At 40.5% G+C, this 18,978-nt stretch overlaps 3 protein-coding genes and 1 gene segment (V, D, J or C); all 4 read left to right on the top strand.

Moving 5' to 3' along the window:
• The first annotated feature begins 1,916 nt into the window (after positions 1-1,916).
• On the top strand, positions 1,917-3,892 carry LOC110967687 (immunoglobulin kappa light chain-like). Its single transcript, XM_022217372.2, has 5 exons — positions 1,917-1,971; positions 2,079-2,768; positions 2,875-3,003; positions 3,087-3,124; positions 3,215-3,892. Exons 1-5 carry the CDS (start codon positions 1,917-1,919, stop codon positions 3,332-3,334), a joined length of 1,032 nt encoding a protein of 343 aa, XP_022073064.2. The 3' UTR covers positions 3,335-3,892.
• Positions 3,893-7,693: 3,801 nt separating this feature from the next.
• Positions 7,694-9,129, top strand: LOC110967694 (uncharacterized; the record flags this gene model as incomplete). The annotated part of the gene is made up of 4 exons (XM_022217379.2): positions 7,694-8,384; positions 8,503-8,628; positions 8,706-8,749; positions 8,844-9,129. Coding segments are annotated over 4 exons (975 nt in total), but the record flags the coding sequence as incomplete, so codon positions are not given.
• Positions 9,130-9,965: 836 nt separating this feature from the next.
• Positions 9,966-11,630, top strand: LOC110967696 (T-cell receptor alpha chain V region CTL-F3-like). The segment is given in 5 exon segments: positions 9,966-10,011; positions 10,139-10,497; positions 10,944-11,064; positions 11,145-11,182; positions 11,298-11,630. Coding segments are annotated over 5 exon segments (690 nt in total).
• A 2,259-nt stretch (positions 11,631-13,889) lies between these two features.
• On the top strand, positions 13,890-15,909 carry LOC110967695 (uncharacterized). The gene is given in 6 exon segments (XM_022217380.2): positions 13,890-13,954; positions 14,047-14,604; positions 14,607-14,738; positions 14,816-14,944; positions 15,025-15,062; positions 15,149-15,909. Coding segments are annotated over 6 exon segments (1,032 nt in total). The 5' UTR covers positions 13,890-13,899; the 3' UTR covers positions 15,269-15,909.
• The last annotated feature ends 3,069 nt before the right edge of the window (positions 15,910-18,978 follow it).

Genomic DNA, 18,978 nt, shown 5'->3' with positions numbered 1-18,978 from the left:
ATGTTGTGCTACATGATGGATGAAGTTTTGTACAAATATTCATGGATCTTAGACAATAGATGGTACATTGTGGTTTAAATAGATGCACAGTAGCACCACTCAACCAATATTTTTCAACTAATATTATCATAAAAAAGAAAATCCCCTTTGGCCCAAAAGACACATCCCCCATAGACTATCATTATACAAGAGATTTCTGTAAAATTGCAGACAGGACATCTTCAACAACAAATGAGGTCAGTTTTTGCTCTTTTTGTTACAGAGTTTTAAAACATGTACATAGGTCAAGACTATAGAAGGGCTTTTTCCTGGTCCAAAGTCATCACAATGGGAAGAGTATGGGTCAAAGAGGATGCCACTGAAAGGGTCAGTGGATGAAACACAACAAAACATGAAAGCCAGAAAATGTTTTCAGGTCACATACCATGTCCGCCATTTTATGCCAGGTGAGTGGAAGCTATTTTTGAGTCCAGTATCCAACAACCCATCCTTGCATCCATCCATCCATCCATCCATGCATCCATGCATCCATCCATGCATCCATGCATCCATCCATGCATCCATCCATATCCATCCACCCATCCATATCCATCCATGCATCCATGCATCCATCCATGCATCCATCCATATCCATCCACCCATCCGTATCCATCCATGCATCCACCCATCTTTCCTGATTCCCTAATGATGAATCTAAAGAGTCTTTGTCTTGTGTTGCTGTGAGGGTAATTTCAATGATTTTGTGTGAAATGCCTCAACAGCCTCTAATCATGTCAACCTCTAACATCATCTGCATGCCCTGTCGGTACAGGAGTATAGGGTTTCCCACATGGCACAGAACTTGTGGAGGGGCATTCCAGCAACAGCTGGAAAACACGAGACATTCTGCAAAAACAGCGGCAGCAGCTTTACAAGGACTGGTTGCAAAAACATTCCACATGTAGGTTCTGCATTTACTAAATGCCAACAACATCTTAATGTGACACACGTAAAAAAAGCCACAGCTGGAAACAATTTCTGTCAAACGACCATGAAAACACCAGCAGGCATTACATATACTATAACCTAAATTATACCGTCCTGTGATGTCTTCTTCTGTCTCCCCTGTGGTGAAGGTGATAAGAACTGGTGGCTGTATGACTGGTTTTCCACTGGTGGAAACTTAGTTCACTGCAGAGCACAGGAAGATCAAAGACAAAGACACCGTAGAGCTGGTGATTTTTGGGGGGCAGAACAAGAAACAGGTTGCATTAAAACCTGTTTTATGTCAATACTGTAATGTATTTACAATACTGTCTATACTCAGCAACCATGACCAGGATCTTTATCTTCACCTTGGCTAAGCTTAGTTGCTTCTATTAGATTTTCACTTGCCGAATATCTACTAAGATTTTTTGTTTTAGGCAGATGATGAATCTGTTCAGTCATCAAAGAATCTTTTTGTCGTACATAAAAGAAACCCACATAAGAAGCTGAAGGGTTCAGTATTTGCACTTTTACACTTATTTGAGAGTAAATGTCTGATAATACTAATAATATATGCTGTGTCTTTGTAATCGTGCTTACATTTCAGAGTTCTCATTACATTCCTCTTGTATGTATCCTGTATCTGATGTCAACCATTGACAGGCAGTGATCTCTGGATAACAGAAATTTCACTGTATTCTTGTTTTTCCTGTCCCTAATGATCTGAAAATTCAAAGTCAAGAGTAACATTATAGCTCTGCTACTGCTCTCCATATCTTTCGTCTCGAGAACCAAAATTGGCAATGGGGTGGGAGCACTGATCGTGAGTTCACTGTTTCCAAAATAGGATGTTCAGTGTCAGTTCTTGTTAGCCAATCAAATGCAGTGCTCTCTCTAGGGGTAGAGAACGTGCAGGGGTTCTTTGCATTCATCAAGACATTTTCATCACGATGACATCTGTGAACTTGGCTGTATACTTGACTTGTCTGTTCTTGGGGAGAATAGGTAAGTTGTGGACACTTACATTCCTAGAAAAGTATAGTCATTGTTGGCTTCATGATAACCTTTTATTATGAATTTAATTGCAAACTTTCTTGGTCTCTTCTCAACAGGCTTGGGAACTAACTTGCCTGTACATGTGCGTCAAGAGAGTGGTTTCCTATTAGCTAATGTTGGAGACAATGTGACTTTGCAATGTTTCTATGCAAGTGATGTTGCAGCAGTATTTCTCTGGTATAAGCAAACTCTGGGACAGAAACCAGTGCTCATCTCCACCTTCTACAAACATGATAAAGTTGGAACTTTCAGTGATGATTTCACGAACAGTCAAAGGTTCTTCTTGGAAACCAAAGACGGCAAGAACCACTTGACAATCACAGATTTGCGCATCTCAGATTCAGCTACTTATTACTGTGTAAGCTGCAGCTCATACAAGTTTGAATTTGGAGAGGGAACTATAGTCAGTGTGAAGGGTTCAGGTTTCCAAGCTTCAGTGAGGCAGTCAGAAGATGAGACCATCCAGTCAGGAGACTCCATAAGCTGTACAGTAAACACTGGTATCTGTGATGGACAGCACAGTGTTCACTGGTTCAAAAACGAAGAAGAACCTCATCCAGGACTCATTTATACTGTCGGAGGCATGAATAATCAGTGTGAGAGAACATCCAATACACAAACACACACCTGTGAATACAACTTGCCAATAAATAGCCAGAATCTGTCTCATTCTGGGACCTACTATTGTGCTGTTGCCTCATGTGGACGCATTCTGTTTGGAAACGGGACCAAACTGGAATTAGCAGGTAAATACTGTTAATCTGACTAACACCATGACTGCTTTCTTACCAAACTTTGCATAGACACAGAGATAATCGCTCAAATGGTCTGTAATGTTCCCTCTCTCTGCAGATGAGGTGAACTCTTCTGACTTTCTTGTGCATTTTTTAAGTGGAGCTTTGGCATTCACCACCATTCTGAATGTTTTAATGGTCTTCTTAGTTCACAAAATGAAAGGGAGCAACAGCTGTCAATGTACAGGTAGGTAATACTATTGTGTTAAACTGTGTTGCATTCAGTGAAAATGGCTTTTAACTGACAGCATTTTCTGTGTTTTACGCCAGACACAAAAGCAAGATCTTCCTCCACAGCTAATACAGAGGTGACTATTATTTTTAAATGAAAAACAAATTTTATAACTATCAAGACATTCTTCATGGGACATTATTATGTTGTGATTGATCCGTTTTAGGAGTACCAAGATGCAGACAACCTCCATTATGCAGCTTTAAGGAACCAAAGGTTTAATGCATCAAGAAGACAGAGGGAAGATTCCTCCAGTCAGTGTGTCTACTCCAGTGTAAAGCACTAGAGGTGGACGTGCTTCATCTTTAATAAGTCTCTCGGTAAATGGTGTCAACATCTATTATGAGTTGTGATATGAATTATGACGATCAGTACAAAGCACTGGGCTGTGGTTAAATACCTCAGAAACCTTACTGAACTGATGTGTTTTTAAAAATGTTTTAGCAATGGTGTCATATTTCTATTACTGCTATAGTTGTAGTATCGGTCTCTCAGTACTGCCACCACAGAAGTAGGCCAGATCTTATTGTATTTTTAATGTCAGTACAATAGGATGCAGTTAAATATAATGTTCTATATACTGGGCAGTATCTGTTATGTGTGTTGCTACAAACCTAACAATCTCTTTATGGCCTCCCGTGTGATCTGAAGTCAAAAGATTCGATCTCTGTATGCTCTTCTAAGGGTAAGCATATTTTCGAAGCTTTACTGTCTTTGCATTTGTATGTGCATGCATGATTTTAAGAAGGAAGACATCACAATACGACTTTATTTTCTGCCATAATACCTATGTACATATAATCCTTTGAACCTTTTTGTGTATTACACTGATGCTGTCATGCAAAGAACATAGAAGAAAACAATTTTAAACTTGTAATTTCCTGTTTTTACATATTGTTTTCAACAAAAATGCAGTTCTGTGTATGTGTGTCATTAAAGATCATGCCATGTTACACCTTGACACTGACAAAATGAATGGTTGTTTCATATATAAATATCATTCACATGTAATGTTGCATGCTGCCACCTTATAAGAGAAGGAATGGTTCTGGTGTCACCATAGTGGTAAGATGATGCTTACCATCATGGGACTGTTTCTCCTTTTACTCTCATGGACCAACACTCTAAGTGCAATCAGATTACAATCAAGCAAGAAATTACAGTCTCCACAGACGTCTTCTCCAAGTTAACTGTGAGCACCACGTCTTTGATGGTAAGCCGAAAGAGGTGATTGGTGGTACTACAACATCACTGCTCAATATCTGCATTTGTCCTCAACTGACCGTATTTCCTCTCATAAAAAAATCAAAAACAAATACTTTAGAAAAAATATTGAAAATACAGGCCCCAAAGTGGAAACTTACTGCAACAAAAGTAGATACAAGTACGAAAACATCCATCCATCCATCCATCCTCTACACACCACTTTATCCTCACTAGGGTCATGGGGGGTGCTGGAGCCTATCCCAGCTGACTCGGGCGAAGGCAGGGGACACCCTGGACAGGTCACCAGTCTGTCACAGGGCTACATATACAGACCAACAATCACACTCACATTCACACCTACGGACAATTTAGAGTAACCAATTAACTTCAGCATAGTTTTGGACTGTGGGAGGAAGCCGGAGTACCCGGAGAAAACCCACGCATGCACAGGGAGAACATGCAAACTCCATGCAGAAAGATCCCAGGCCGGGACTTGAACCGGGGATCTTCTTGCTGGAAGGCGAAAGTGCCAACTACTACACCACTATGCAGCCCCATGAAACGACCAGTAAACACCCAAATGTTCCATATTTTGGACCAATAGAAAAAGAATTTGATTTAAAAATTGGATTGTGTGACTACACAAAGATGGGAAAGCATGCAAGTAGATTGGCAACAGCTAAAAAAGCAGTCAAAGCACAGCTGCAGCAGTAATGGAATAAACAAGAAAACCATAAATCAGACCCTCAGTGGTCATCCTGTAGGAATCAACAAGCATAAAAAGCAGCATGCTAAATATCAGGAGCACTTTCTTTAGTCAGATGAGACCAAGATGGAGTTTTGACTGAACATAGTAAAAAAAAAAAACCTTGTGTGTTCATATAGACTTTGCCACCAGATAGAAGTTACACTGAAGACGTGTCACTCTGGAGTTCATATGGGAGAACATGCAAAGATGACTGATGGATGCAGCTGACTGGAAGACTTTGTAGAAACGGTTCCAGCATTTGTGCTGAGCCAGGCTGCAGTATAACTGAACTCAATATACTAAACATACAAAACAATCAATCAGTCTTGTCATCTAACTATGAAAAACACAAGAGTTCCAGAAATTGTCAGTTGCATCACCGATAAAAAATAAGTGAAAATAAGCAATCGTGTCACTGAGACCCATTGGCATTGCTTCCATTCTCCTTTGTATCTCTCTCCCTGCAGTCATCATTGTGGGTTTCAGCAAGATTTAGAGATTGTGGGGATTCGCAGAGAGTTTGAAAAAAGCCCTGTGTGAAAACCACACAGGCAGGTGCATTTCTGGGCGTAGCGAGATGCTAAAACCCAATCCAGGAAGTCCAACATCTTCACCAATATGACACCACTGAAAGATGCTACGGAGTGAGAAAACAAAGACAGAACTGTTGCTAGCAGCACAAAATGCAATGGAAGTGAGTTTCAAAGCAGCATTTTCTAAGGTCACTAAATAGTGGTTGGCTTGTTGTTTGCTCAGTTTATGACTCATTAAGTCAATATTCTGATCACATATTATTACAAATACATATTGTGAACCTTATGTTTCTGTGTTTTGTCATTTTCAGTGTATACAATACCCTAACCTTTGCCAAAATGTACACAGGTGGGGGGGGGGGGGGGGGGGGGTGTCCACTCTTCTTCAATGACTCTGCGAAGTTGCTGTATATTGGCGAGAACTGGTACACGCTGTCGTATACGCCAATCCAGATCATCCCAAACATGCTCAATGGGTGACATGTCTGGTGAGTATGCTGGCCATGCAAGAACTGGGACGTTTTCACCTTCCAAGAATTGTGTACAGATCCTTGCAACATGGGGCCGTGCATTATCCTGCTGCAACATGAGGTGATGTTCTTGGATGTATGGCACAACAATGGGCCTCAGGATCTTGTCACGGTATCTCTGTGCATTCAAAATGCCATCAATAAAATGCACCTGTGTTCTTCGTCCATAACGCCCATACCATAACCCCAGTGCCACGATGGGCCACTCCATCCACAACACTGACATCAGAAATCCGCTCACCCACACAACACCACACACGCTGTCTGCCATCTGCCCTGAACAGTGTAAACCGAACACCTCTCCATCGTGCCAGACGCCATTGAATGTGAGCATTTGCCCACTCAAGTCGGTTACGACGACGAACTGTAGTCAGGTGGAGACCCCGATGAGGATGACGAGCATGCAGATGAGCTTCCCTGATACGGTTTCTGACAGTTTGTACAGAAATTCTTTGGTTATGCAAACCGATTGTTTCAGCAGCTGTCCGAGTGGCTGGTCTCAGACCATCTTGGAGGTGAACATGCTGGATGTGGAGGTCCTGGGCTGGTGTGGTTACACGTGGTCTGTGGTTGTGAGGCTGGTTGGATGTACTGCCAAATTCTCTGAAACGCCTTTGGAGATGGCTTATAGTAGAGAAATGAACATTCAACACACGAGCAACAGCTCTGGTTGACATTCCTGCTGTCAGCATGCCAATTGCACGCTCCCTCAAATCTTGCCACATCTGTGGCATTGTGCTGTGTGATAAAACTGCACCTTTCAGAGTGGCTTTTTATTGTGGGCAGTCTAAGGCACACCTGTGCACTAATCATGGTGTCTAATCAGCATCTTGATATGGCACACCTGTGAGGTGGGATGGATTATCTCAGCAAAGGAGAAGTGCTCACTATCACAGATTTAGACAGATTTGTGAACAATATTTGAGAGAAATGGTGATATTGTGTATGTGGAAAAAGGTTTTGCTCTTTGAGTTCATCTCATAAAAAATGGGAGCAAAAACAAAAGTGTTGCGTTTATATTTTTGTTGAGTATGTTCTTGACCTGCAACTACTTCTTTGGTCTTGAAGACCGTGATAGTGATGCACAGTTCCTCCACATTTTTCTCCCCCATGCCTTGACTATCTTCTCCCTTCCTTTCTGTCCAGATTTTTTTTTAAAAAGGCTATTCTGTAACTGTAACTTTAACTTTCTTTCTCCATGTTTACAAAAGATTAAATAATCCAAATACTGAAAACAACAAAACACAGAAACACTGCAGGGTTGATAGCAGACATCTGTAATAATCTGATCAAAAGTCAACTCCATGATCTCATGGGTGTGAGGAATCTATACGTGCTTCAGTTGGCTTGAGATAAAAATTGCCACTGTAGGAGGTAGAGAGCATGTGATCATGTTGTCCTCTTGGCCAATCAGCACAGTGGTGCCTCTGAGAAGTGGGGAATTTATTCATGTGCTTCTCATTCAACAAGACAATTTCAGCAGAATGACACCTCCAATGTTTCTCTTCTGTCTGACCTGCCTGTGCTTGGGGGAAATAGGTGAGTTCCATTTTAAACAAAGCTGGGAATTTTAACATGAGTCTTTGTATTTTCGTGATCATGATAGATTTCTGATTGTATAAAATGAATTCTTCTTTGTTTCCTATTTCACTTCAGTAGAAGGGAAACACTTCAAACAACCCACAACTGTGCACCAAGAAAAAAGATTTATACCAGCTAATGTTGGCAACGACGTTACTTTGAAATGTTCTTATGACAACGATGATGAAAAGTATTTCTGGTATAAGCAAACGCTGGGACAAGGGCTACAGCTCATTTCTGTTGCCTATAAATTTGATAAAAATGGCATTTTTCAAGATGAGTTTAAGGACAATCCACGCTTCACATTGGAAATTAAAGGTACTACAAACCACTTAAAAATTTCAGATGTACAAATTTCAGATTCGGCTACTTACTTCTGTGCAAGCGGTTATTCATTTCAGTTTGAATTTGGGGAGGGGACAGAAGTAGATGTAAAGGGTTCCAGTTTGAACGTTAAAGCTTTTGTACATCAGTCAGCGTCTGACGGCATCCAGCCACTGGGATCTGTGAGCTGTACAGTCAGTACTGGAGAACACAGCGTTTACTGGTTCAAAAGTGAAGAACACCCCCGTCCAAAAATCATTTACACCCCTGGAGGCAGAAGTGATGATGGTGAGAGGAAAACCAACACACAAATGTGTCTCTACAACAAGCAAATGAAGGAAACGGATCTTCACTGTGCTGTTGCTTCATGTGGACACATTGTGTTTGGAAACCAAACCAAGCCCAACTTTCAGAGTGAGTAACTTTTCCAGCAGGAATGAATGCATAGTTATATGTGTTTACTGTCTGATTAAACTTCCTATTAGAACAGAGAAAAAGCTAAAATGTGTGTTTCTGATGTCTGGATTTGCAGGTGAGGTGAACTCTTTGGTCTTAGTGTATTTCTTGAGTGGAGCTTTGACATTCACCACAACCCTGAGTGTTTTACTGGCCTTCTTACTGTACAAGATAAACAAAAGAAAGAGCAGCCAATCGACAGGTAACTCTTATTTTAAGCTGCTTAAGCTCCACTCAGTTCATTTAAGCTATTTAATAAAAGAAACTTCTTTTTTCCAGCATCTCAAGCAAGATTTTCAGCTCCGTCTACAGGAAATGCACAGGTGATTGTCTGTTAGATTTACGCATAATAACCTTTAAAAAGCACATTAAACAAATCACTGTCTCATGTATTCTACATATATATTTTGTCACCAGGGTTACCGAGATGCAGACAGCCTCCATTACGCTGCTTTAAGCATTAAACTGCCAAACAGATCAAGAAGACAGAGGAACAATGACGAGTGTGTTTACTCCGGTTTAAGGCTATAGACTGGACATGTGTGATGGGTACTTTCTCTGCAATTCAGATGTGATTATTTTGTCTCTCTTTAGCGACAAAACATAGATTCAAATGTACATTTTTGCAAGAAAAATCTTTAGTAATGTGTGAATTTCTAACCTCCTGCTTTCTCCACTGCGTTACTTTGAGAATCCCAAATAAAACCGCTTATGTCTGATTTCTTTACTGTCTTTTTTATGTATTTAATGATAAAATAAACTGAATTTACATTTGAATTTAACAAAGTGTGAGTGTGCTGTGTGTTCAATCCATTTTAATGCCATTGTTTAGTCAGTCATTGTGATGTTGAGCCCAACCCTGGTAATAATAAACCAGACAAAGATTCAAAATAAAATAAAGTTTAAGGGTTTAAGAATTATTGCAAATGAGTAAAATTAACATTTATGTTCTTGGGCAGATAATTTAATTGTGAAAACAAAACATGTTATTTCATAACTATTAGCATTTATTTATGTCAATTGTTCAGTTTTAAGCTTGTGTTTGGCTTCTGCCATTATCCAACTACATTAGTGTTGAATGAATATCAGCAGCAATATGCTGTTTGTTGTCACACACTATTTTCCATCAATATAAAAACTGCAATTTGTTTTTATTAAATTGTGTAAATGACCTTTGCCATGCCACTTAATAATAAACAGTAATAAACCTGGATGCTATTGGAGCCAGTCAGCATAAAGATGGAAAGTCCATTTGTAAAATGAATATAAGACTCCCCAACATGTTCCATCCATCCATTCTCTTTAATGTTGTTACTCATATTTTAACTGTAAATAAATAAAGGTTTCTCCTGAACTGACAGCTTGTATGTTCCTAATATAACCGTCTCACAGCAGGATGGGTTGCAGTGAACATGTGATTCTGTTTCCTGAGTAGGACATCCAGCATCACTACACCCTGGCCAATCAAACACAGCCTCATCTCTTAAGAGTGCAGAAAGTATCAGGATCCTTTTCATTCAACGCAAGAATTCAAAGAAGATGACATCTGCAAAGCTGGTCTTCTGTCTGACATGTTTGCTGCTGGGTGAGTCGTGTTTCTGTGGCTCCTTTAGATTTTAGCAACTCTTCAGACAAATATCTCCTTTTGTTTTTTAATATAATGGTTAATTCTGTCAGATTTATATGCATATTTGCTTTTACTGTCATTTCAGCTCAGAAGTTTCGTCTGAAATCAGCCTCATCTGTAAGACAAGAGGGTGGTTTTAAATCAGCAAACACTGGTGACATGGTGACTTTGCGATGTTTCTATGAAGTAGATGATTTGGCGTGGCTGCATTGGTACATGCAAACTGCAGGACAGAAACCAAGGCACATCTCTACCTTCTTTGTGTACGATACCGACATCACTTTTCATGGCGAATTCAAGAACAATCGACGCTTCACAGTGGATACAAAAAACAAAGCACATCACTTGACAATTTCAGATTTGAAAATTTCAGACTCAGCTAATTACTACTGTGCAATTAGCTACACACATGTCTTTACTTTTTCAGAAGGCATCATTGTCACTGTAAGGGAAGCAGGTTTTAATATCCAAACTTTGGTTGAGCAGTCGTCGTCTCAGACCACCATCCAGCCAGGAGGCTCCGTGACTCTAAACTGTACCGTATATACTGGGACCTGTGATGGAGAACACCGTGTTTACTGGTTCAAAAACGAAGAAGAATCACATTCAGGACTCATTTACACCCAAGGAAGCAGAAATGACCAGTGTGAGAGGAAACCCAACACACAAACCTGTGTCTACAATTTGTCTATGAAGGGCCTGAATCTGTCTCACACTGGAACCTACTACTGTGCTGCAGCCTCATGTGGACACATAAAGTTTGGAAATGGAACCACGTTGGACTTTGGGGGTGAGTAACATGCAAGCAGGTTGTCTAATTTCATAAATTGTTTTAGTTAGCTTCGCATTAAGGCTTTGTGTTTTTAGATGTCTGGCCCTCAGCTGGTGAGGTAGACTCTCCTGTCTTGGTGTATTTCTTGAGTGGAGCTCTGACGCTGACAACCATCCTGGTGTTTATACTGATCATCTTAGTGTGCAAGATGAACAAAGGAACCGACTGCACACCCACAGGTACAGAAACTAACACTCTCTTTCTCCCTGTTTCCACTGAACTCTTTAGTAAAAGAACATTTTCTGTGTTTCATCACCAGAGTCCAGATGTTCAGCTCCCTCCACCACTGGCGCTGAGGTAAGTTGATGAACTTCAATTCAAAGCATTGCATTTGTTCGTTAATCGTTTAGACACAGCTTAAATTGTTCTCAGCGTCCAATTTGTGAAATATTTGTATGGATTTTGTTGCCAGGGTAACAGCCAAGACACAGACAACCTCTGTTATGCTGCTTTGGACATTAACCCACCCAACAGATCAAGAAAACAGAGAAACAACATCTCTGAATGTGTCTACTCCAGTGTTAGGCAGAACAACTAGACCTGCTTTACTTGTTAGAATCTCTTTAAAGGCGTATTGTAGATTTAGATGAAGATATTAAGATATATAAATAACCTTCTGTTTAGTATTTGTAATTTCAAGCAGGATGCATCCCTATTTTTAAATATTATTAGTCTGTTTTCTCACTTTGAGGCTTGTGGCTTTGAGGATCCAAAATGAACTTGCTTTTTGGTAAATGTTAACTTAACTCCGTGTGTTCTAATGTTACTGTATGAGAATTTTTGTCAATAAAGATTAAATAACATTCAGAATGCTTTAATGTTGAGACCTTTGTGTGATTGTGTTTAGTTGAGCAAGAACTGGTGGAACAACAGCTTTTACTTCAGTAGATGATTTGATTATTCATACGTCTCCATAAATCATCATTGCAGTTCTATCTCCATTGTCATTAGTCGTCATGACAATAATCAATGATTCATTTAAGGCACCAATGCTGTCATGGTTTGTATGAGACAAGAAAGTGATGGAACCTAAATACAGATGACCGCAAAGGTGAAGGAAGGTAAGCAATGGAACAAAACAGATTACGAGAGGGAAAGAACACAAGATTCTCATCAAGAAAGGGGGCTCCTGGTAATCATCAGGGGCAGGATTGGGCAGGAGGCTATCAGGTCCAGTGGTAGGTTTTGGTAGGTGGTTTCTAGAAGGATATAGGGAAGCCACCAAACTCAGCCAGAGGATTGCAGAATCAGTCACAAATTCGTGATGCGAGAAATTTCCATCAGCCAGGACTGATGTGCTGATGTCCTTTCAATCAGACCACCAGATTTCACAAACTAGGCTACTTAGAACACTTGACAGTAAAGTCAAACTGAAGACCATCTCACAATGGGATCTCACTGACTACAATACTCATCAACACGTTGACATTTTGACCCACGAGCACTGAGATCATAACCATCTTCAAACTCGACCTTCATTTTGAATTCAATTGCCCACCATCCATCCACTATCTCTACACCGCTTAATCCTCATTAGGGTCATGGAGGGGCTGGAGCCTATCCCAGCTGACTCAGGGCAAAGGCAGGGGACATCCTAGACAGGTCACCAGTCTATCACAGGGCCACACAAAGAGACAAACAATCACACTCGCATTCACACCTACAGACAATTTAGAGTTGTCAATTAACCTCAGCATGTTTTGGACTGTGGGAGGAAGTTGTAGAACCCAGACAAAATGCATACATGCACAGGGAGAACATGCAAACTCCATGAGAAAGATAATGGGAAGGCTGGGACGTGAACCCAGGGATCTTCTAGCTGCTAGGTGAAAGTGCTAACCACCAAGCCACTGTGCAGCCCTAAATGGCACACCAGTAAAATTCAATACTGTATTTTGCAAGATTGTGATGCTGTCAGGTTGATAGAATTTGTCCATAGACATCAGGTAGACACATCGGAGATGCAATAATGAAGTTCCCTGAGTGTTTACAAAAGATGGAGGCCATACCTGATCTAAATTTAGTGGCTATTTCCTCCTAAGCAGGCTTCTTGTGCAGCACCAGTTCTGTTACTGGGTGCACAATGCAGGTGGAGCCCCCCAATGACACATAGTTCAGGTTACTATTCTTGGATTTTCTATCTTACAAGCCCCTGCATGCTACAGTAGAACTCGCTGTTGACAGTCCAATGCTGGGGTTCAAATCCCCAGAGCACAGCTATGTGAATATGAAAGAAACGGAATACAGTGTTGGCGAACTCCTGACTTTAAAAAAATGTAAAACAAATACTACAAGGTCAATCTACTAAGTCGTTTAAAATTAAGCTTAAAAATGAGTCTTAGGGCACATTCTCACTGCATTAGTCTTTTATAAATGCTTGTTTATATGTGAAGAATGATGTATGCATGGCTTCATTTATGCTTCTACTGAGGTGGAAAAAAAAAAGCAAACTTGCTCTTTTCAATACGAGTACACAGAAAACAAAAAGCAGGCCTCTTGACCTCATGCATGTTTTGAACTATCGCTGTCAGTGCAGTGACATTTGTGGTTTTCAGCAGGATGTAAGGCATTCGCACTCTAACAAGAACCCAACTTAAGGCAAAGAGCACTAAAACACACATATATATGATTATATCACCTCTGTAAGATGAAATGCTTGCAAGTTAAAAGAAACCTGGCCAATTTTATGCAGACTGGTACCAATTCACTCAGACAGAACTGAGTTCATGTGTGTTCTGCTGCCAGTGAGGTGCCCAGAAATAAATGGTAGTAAGTAATTGGCTGTGGCATTACATCACAAACACCTCTGTCCACACACAGCGCCCTACATACTTTATGCAATCTGAAGTATTTAGTCTTTTTTGTATGTGACTATGGGCGGGACCAAACATGATGTTTCAAAAGTAGGACATCCAGTGTGGCGTCACGTCTGATCAACCAACCATACACAGTCTTGTCTATAAACCGTGAGGTAAACACCTTTTTTTGTCATTTCACACAGGAATTTACACACAATGGCCTCTACAGTGTTCGCATTCTATCTCACATGTCTTCTCTTTGGGGATATAGGTGAGCTGCATTTTTAACACTTGAAACTTGTAGCTTTTGTTTATAACTCCTGTTTGATCCAAACCTTTGCTTTGTCTTCCATCTCACTCCAGCTCAGACAACTGATGGTATCCATAAAGGGGCGCGTTTTATATCAGCTAACGTTGGTGGCAACGTGACATTAGAGTGTTTCTATGGAGGTGATGTAGCGACAAGGCTTTACTGGTATAAACAGTCTCTGGGACAGAAACCAAGGGTCATCTCCAATTTCTATCTGTATAAAACAGATAGCACCATTTATGACGAATTCAAAAACAATCCACGCTTCCAACTGGATTCTGACCGCAATAAAAATCATTTGACTATCACAGATTTGCGCGCTTCAGACTCGGGAACTTACTTCTGCTTAAATTCCCATTTATACATGATAAACTTTTCAGAGAGCATTACCATCAGTGTGGAGGGTTCAGGTTTGAACTTCCAGACTTCAGTGCAACAGTCAGCGTATGATGCCATCCAGCCAGGAGGACCCGTCAATCTGAGCTGTAGGGTACAGACTGAGATCTGCGATGGAAAACACAGCGTTTACTGGTACAGAAGCGAAGAAGATTCTCACCCAGGACTTATTTACAATCATGGAGACAGAGGTGATCAGTGTGAGAGGGAACCCAACACAAAACACAAACCTGTGTCTACACCCTGCCTGTGAATTACTCAAGTGCCACTCGTGCTGGGATCTACTACTGTGCTGTTGCCTCCTGCGGACGCATTTTGTTTGGAAGTGGGACCAAGATCGTCATTGATGGTGAGTAACACCAGGTTCTCACATGTAAAATCAAACCTCTTAATCAAACCTCCTGACAGCTTTATTTGTTTTATCAGGCTCTGCAGATGACGTGAACTTTGCTGCTTCTTTCTGGAGAGGAGCCTTTGCATTCACCTCCTTTCTGAGTGTTTTAATGGCTTTTTCAGTGTGTCTGATGAGCAGGAAGAGCAGCTGCAAATCTTCAGGTAACTGCTGCTTTTTTAATCTGACAGTTTAAATTCACTCAACTTGGCTTTTGGAAGTAATTTTTCTGTTTCACAACTAGAGTCTCAAGCCACATTATCACCCACAGCAGATGAAAAGGTAAGTAATAACTGCACATAAAGAAATTAACGTGTGGACATGGTTGTTATATATATGGAAACTGTGAATAAATATGCTGTCAATAGGGTCTCCAACATGGGGAAAGCATCTATTATGCTGCTGTAAGCGCCAACCTGACCAACAGATCCAGAAGCCAGAGGGATCACATCTGGAGCGACTGCGTGTACTACAATTTAAAACTGTAGAACTCTATCGCTATTTAATGTGTTTTGAAAAAGACAGGATTTTTTTTATGGCACCGTAAAACGGGGCTATAAGGGACAGCGGGGTAATAAGGGACATTTTTCCGGAAAATGTTTTAAATGTAATTCTGCGGTTTTTATGTTGAGCAGGATGCGGTTTTGTGTTGTTTTCATCAATTATCCATGAATTCTTAAAGAAATCCAGGTAAAAACCACAGAATTACATTTAAAACATTTTCCGGAAAAGTGTCCCTTATTGCTCCGCTGTCCCTTATAGCCCCGTTTTACGGTACTTAATTCAGAATCAGTTTGAAAAAAATCTGTTATATATAGCTTCTTTGTGGTCTGCAGCTGAAATATATATCTCCCCTTTCATTATATGATTCAGGATATTATAATGTAGACTCAAATACTCATGTTTAGGATCTGTTTTGTCTGTAGGATCTCAAGTCTGCAACGTTGCCATAATGTTATTGTTGTCGAGTGAATTTTGTTACCAAATCAGTGCATTTTGAAGGTTAAATGAGGATCCTCACTGAGGATGAAGATTGTGTTTTAACCTCATTGTATCTCAACAGAAACATGTATGTATTTTTGAACGTGAGCTTAAAGTCGCTGAAGATCAATAAATATAATGAAAATTGTGTGTGTGTGTTAAGTCTCAGACTATATGTATGTGATTATTCAGTCTAGTGTTAACTTCCTCATGCATGAGTGGTTGACAGCATAGAGCCTATCAGAGAATGTGGTTGACCTCAAATAGCACGGAAGGGTTTTTCTGCTGATCTAAAAACACAAGGATCTGATAGCTCAGAAAGTTACTGTTTGGCTGAAAAGTCGGTGTCCTTATTTTCCTAATGCATATGCATCTTGGAGCAATTAATTCACTAATTTTCAGAAAATTTGTACTTAACTTAATTACACATTATACAGTAATAATGCAATAAAATGGCTGATGGCTGACTGTGTAAGGACATTTTGACCAGTAATGGTGGGTCATCTGTTTTCTTTAGTCTGGGCAGAAATGTGAAATTCCGACATTGATCAGCCACAACATTAAAGGGCGCACTCTGTACAGCATTTACATTCAAAGTTGATTAACACCTTGGGTTCTTTGTTGTGTTCCTGACCATATTTTGTGGTGTGACAGGGTACACTGTTCAGCTGGGGGAGGATACTGCTGTCTTGGAAGTGCCACTGTTGTTCTGCAACAATATTTAGGTGGGTGGCATCCACATGAATAACAGGACTCAAGGTTTCCAGGCAGAACATTCAGTTGTAACAAGATAATATTCATTTGTCAGTGGCTAATTGGTGTATATTAAAGTCATTTGGCGAATGCTTTTTCCAATATGCTCCAGATGATTTGCATAAACATGCAATGGAAGAAATTTGGATTAAAATGTCTGTCAACTTTGCAATAATGGTGAGTCTGGTCGACCAACTGGCCTACAGAGACTTGTAGTTGGTCACATTTCTGTCCTATGTTACACTCTTGATTATCATTCACTGTTTGTATATTACGTCTGGGGTGACGATTAGACTGATTTGTTGAGATAACACCTAAAAAATAGACAGTCACAAAGATTTCAGTGGAATAAAATCCAACTCATTCAAAATGTTAGAATCTCCATCCATCCATCCTCTATACACCGCTTTATCCTCACTAGGGTCGCGGGGGGTGCTAGAGCCTATCCCAGCTGACTCGGGCAAAGGCAGGGGACACCCTGAACAGGTCACCAGTCTGTCACAGGGCTACATATACAGACACACAATCACACTCACATTCATACCTACAGGCAATTTAGAGTAACCAATTAACCTCAGCATATTTTTGGACTGTGGGAGGAAGCCGGAGTACCCGGAGAAAACCCACGCACGCACAGGGAGAACATGCAAACTCCATGCAGAAAGATCCCAGGCCTACCCCGGGATTTGAACCAGGGATCTTCTTGCTGCAAGGCGAAAGTGCTAACCACTTACTCCACTGTGCAGCCCCATGTTAGAATCTGTGCCAATGAAAATCAAACTTTTGACTTTTGACTTGACCATTTATGGCAGAATTACTCATTACAGCAACTTGCCATTATGTAGCATGGAGCGGCTTTATGGTGTTTGAGTCGAAGGTGAGCAGACACAATGAGTGGGTGGGGGCATGAAGCACCGTTTTCATTTGAAAAATAACTTGTAAATATGTAATTTAGAAGAACAGAGAATAGATTTGAGGGCTTTATTTAAGGCCGGAGGAGAAACTTTAATGCTGTCAGTAGAGTCAGTCTGTTCTCCAGTCACTGTGAAACCTAACAGCTCTTACTCCCTTTGCTTTTTTCTTTTTTAGATGCTTCAGGGCAGTGGGCGTTGTGGTTCTTGGCAGGATGTGTGCACTCTCACATACTGTTGCTCCTGAAGACAATAAACACTCAAACAACCAGGAACAGGGCCGTACTTCATGAGAAATGTGATTAGATCTATTGAAAAGTCCAACAAAATTTTAAAATGAAAATCAAATGTGATGGTCCGTTTCATTTTTCACCAATATAAAGCTGGTGAATGCAGCTTTGTTGGTGGAGTTCAAAGAGTCAAAACTTAAATGAGAAAAAAAGTATGATATAGATTTAGAATGTCAAGTGTATCTAAAATTTTATCTCTTCCCAGCATTACAGATTACTGCCATGCTTCACTGTATTATAATGTATTCATTTTTCATGACCATGGGCAACAAAGGGGAAAAGAGGAAAAGGGTATTTGGAGATTGAGCTGGGAGGGCAAACTAGACATACCATGAACAGACATGCAGGTGACAAGCCAATGACAGAATCTTGTAAGCAGTGATTCTGAACAGCATCAAGCAGACAAACCTAATAATATAAGCATTTCTTGCTCATGTGTGCTAAAACAGACTGAAGAGCTAGCCAACATCTACCTTACAGTCCAGATAGGAGAATCTGTAGCTTTACCAAAGCACATGATGGCACATGATTATCAACTATGGTTTCCTGTATATTATTATTAGTGTTAGCTTTGTCTGGAAACCACAAAAAAGGAAGAAGGAATCAATATCCACTGAAAAGTATACCGACGTGACACAACTGGCTGCCTACCTAGATAAACTAAGGAAGTGGTTGCGGAGGCCAAGGTGGGACAAAATACTAATCATGAACACATCAAAGAATAGATATCTTACAGATGTGCAGATATATTATTAGTAGGCTGACTAACAAGGACTTGGTATCACCAAGCTAGGAAAGTTTAAGACGAGGCTGGAATAGAGAAGGCACACGGCACGTATCAGGAAACACTATTACGTCGACATGGTGTACTAAACATGGCAGGCATATTACACAATACTCAAGAGTAAATCACACCAATGCACGACACTATGAGTGAGCAGGGAACTTAGCTGGTAGATTGACGGAGACAGACGGTGAGGGAACGGATGTGTCGTCCAAGGAGTGGAATGCAATTGGAGGTTCTGTGGATTGGATTGAAGCTGACCAGGATGGAACAAGAAAAGAAATATGCCTCATCCAGGTAATGATCCAATCTATCAAACCCTGCACCTGTGAACTTTTCACACTCACACACCTCACTCACACTCACCAGAAAAAAGGGAAAAGGGGAGAAGGAAGGAAAAGAGGAGGCTGCCATCAAGCAGAGATGGAGGTGGAGGGCATGACGGTTATCTGGAAACCACAAAATTAGAAATGAATCAA

Source organism: Acanthochromis polyacanthus, chromosome 23 (assembly GCF_021347895.1).
Source record: "Acanthochromis polyacanthus isolate Apoly-LR-REF ecotype Palm Island chromosome 23, KAUST_Apoly_ChrSc, whole genome shotgun sequence".
Lineage (NCBI taxonomy): Eukaryota > Metazoa > Chordata > Actinopteri > Pomacentridae > Acanthochromis > Acanthochromis polyacanthus.
The sequence above is the reverse complement of the archived record's forward strand: the minus strand, read 5'-3'. Positions and strand labels throughout refer to the sequence as shown.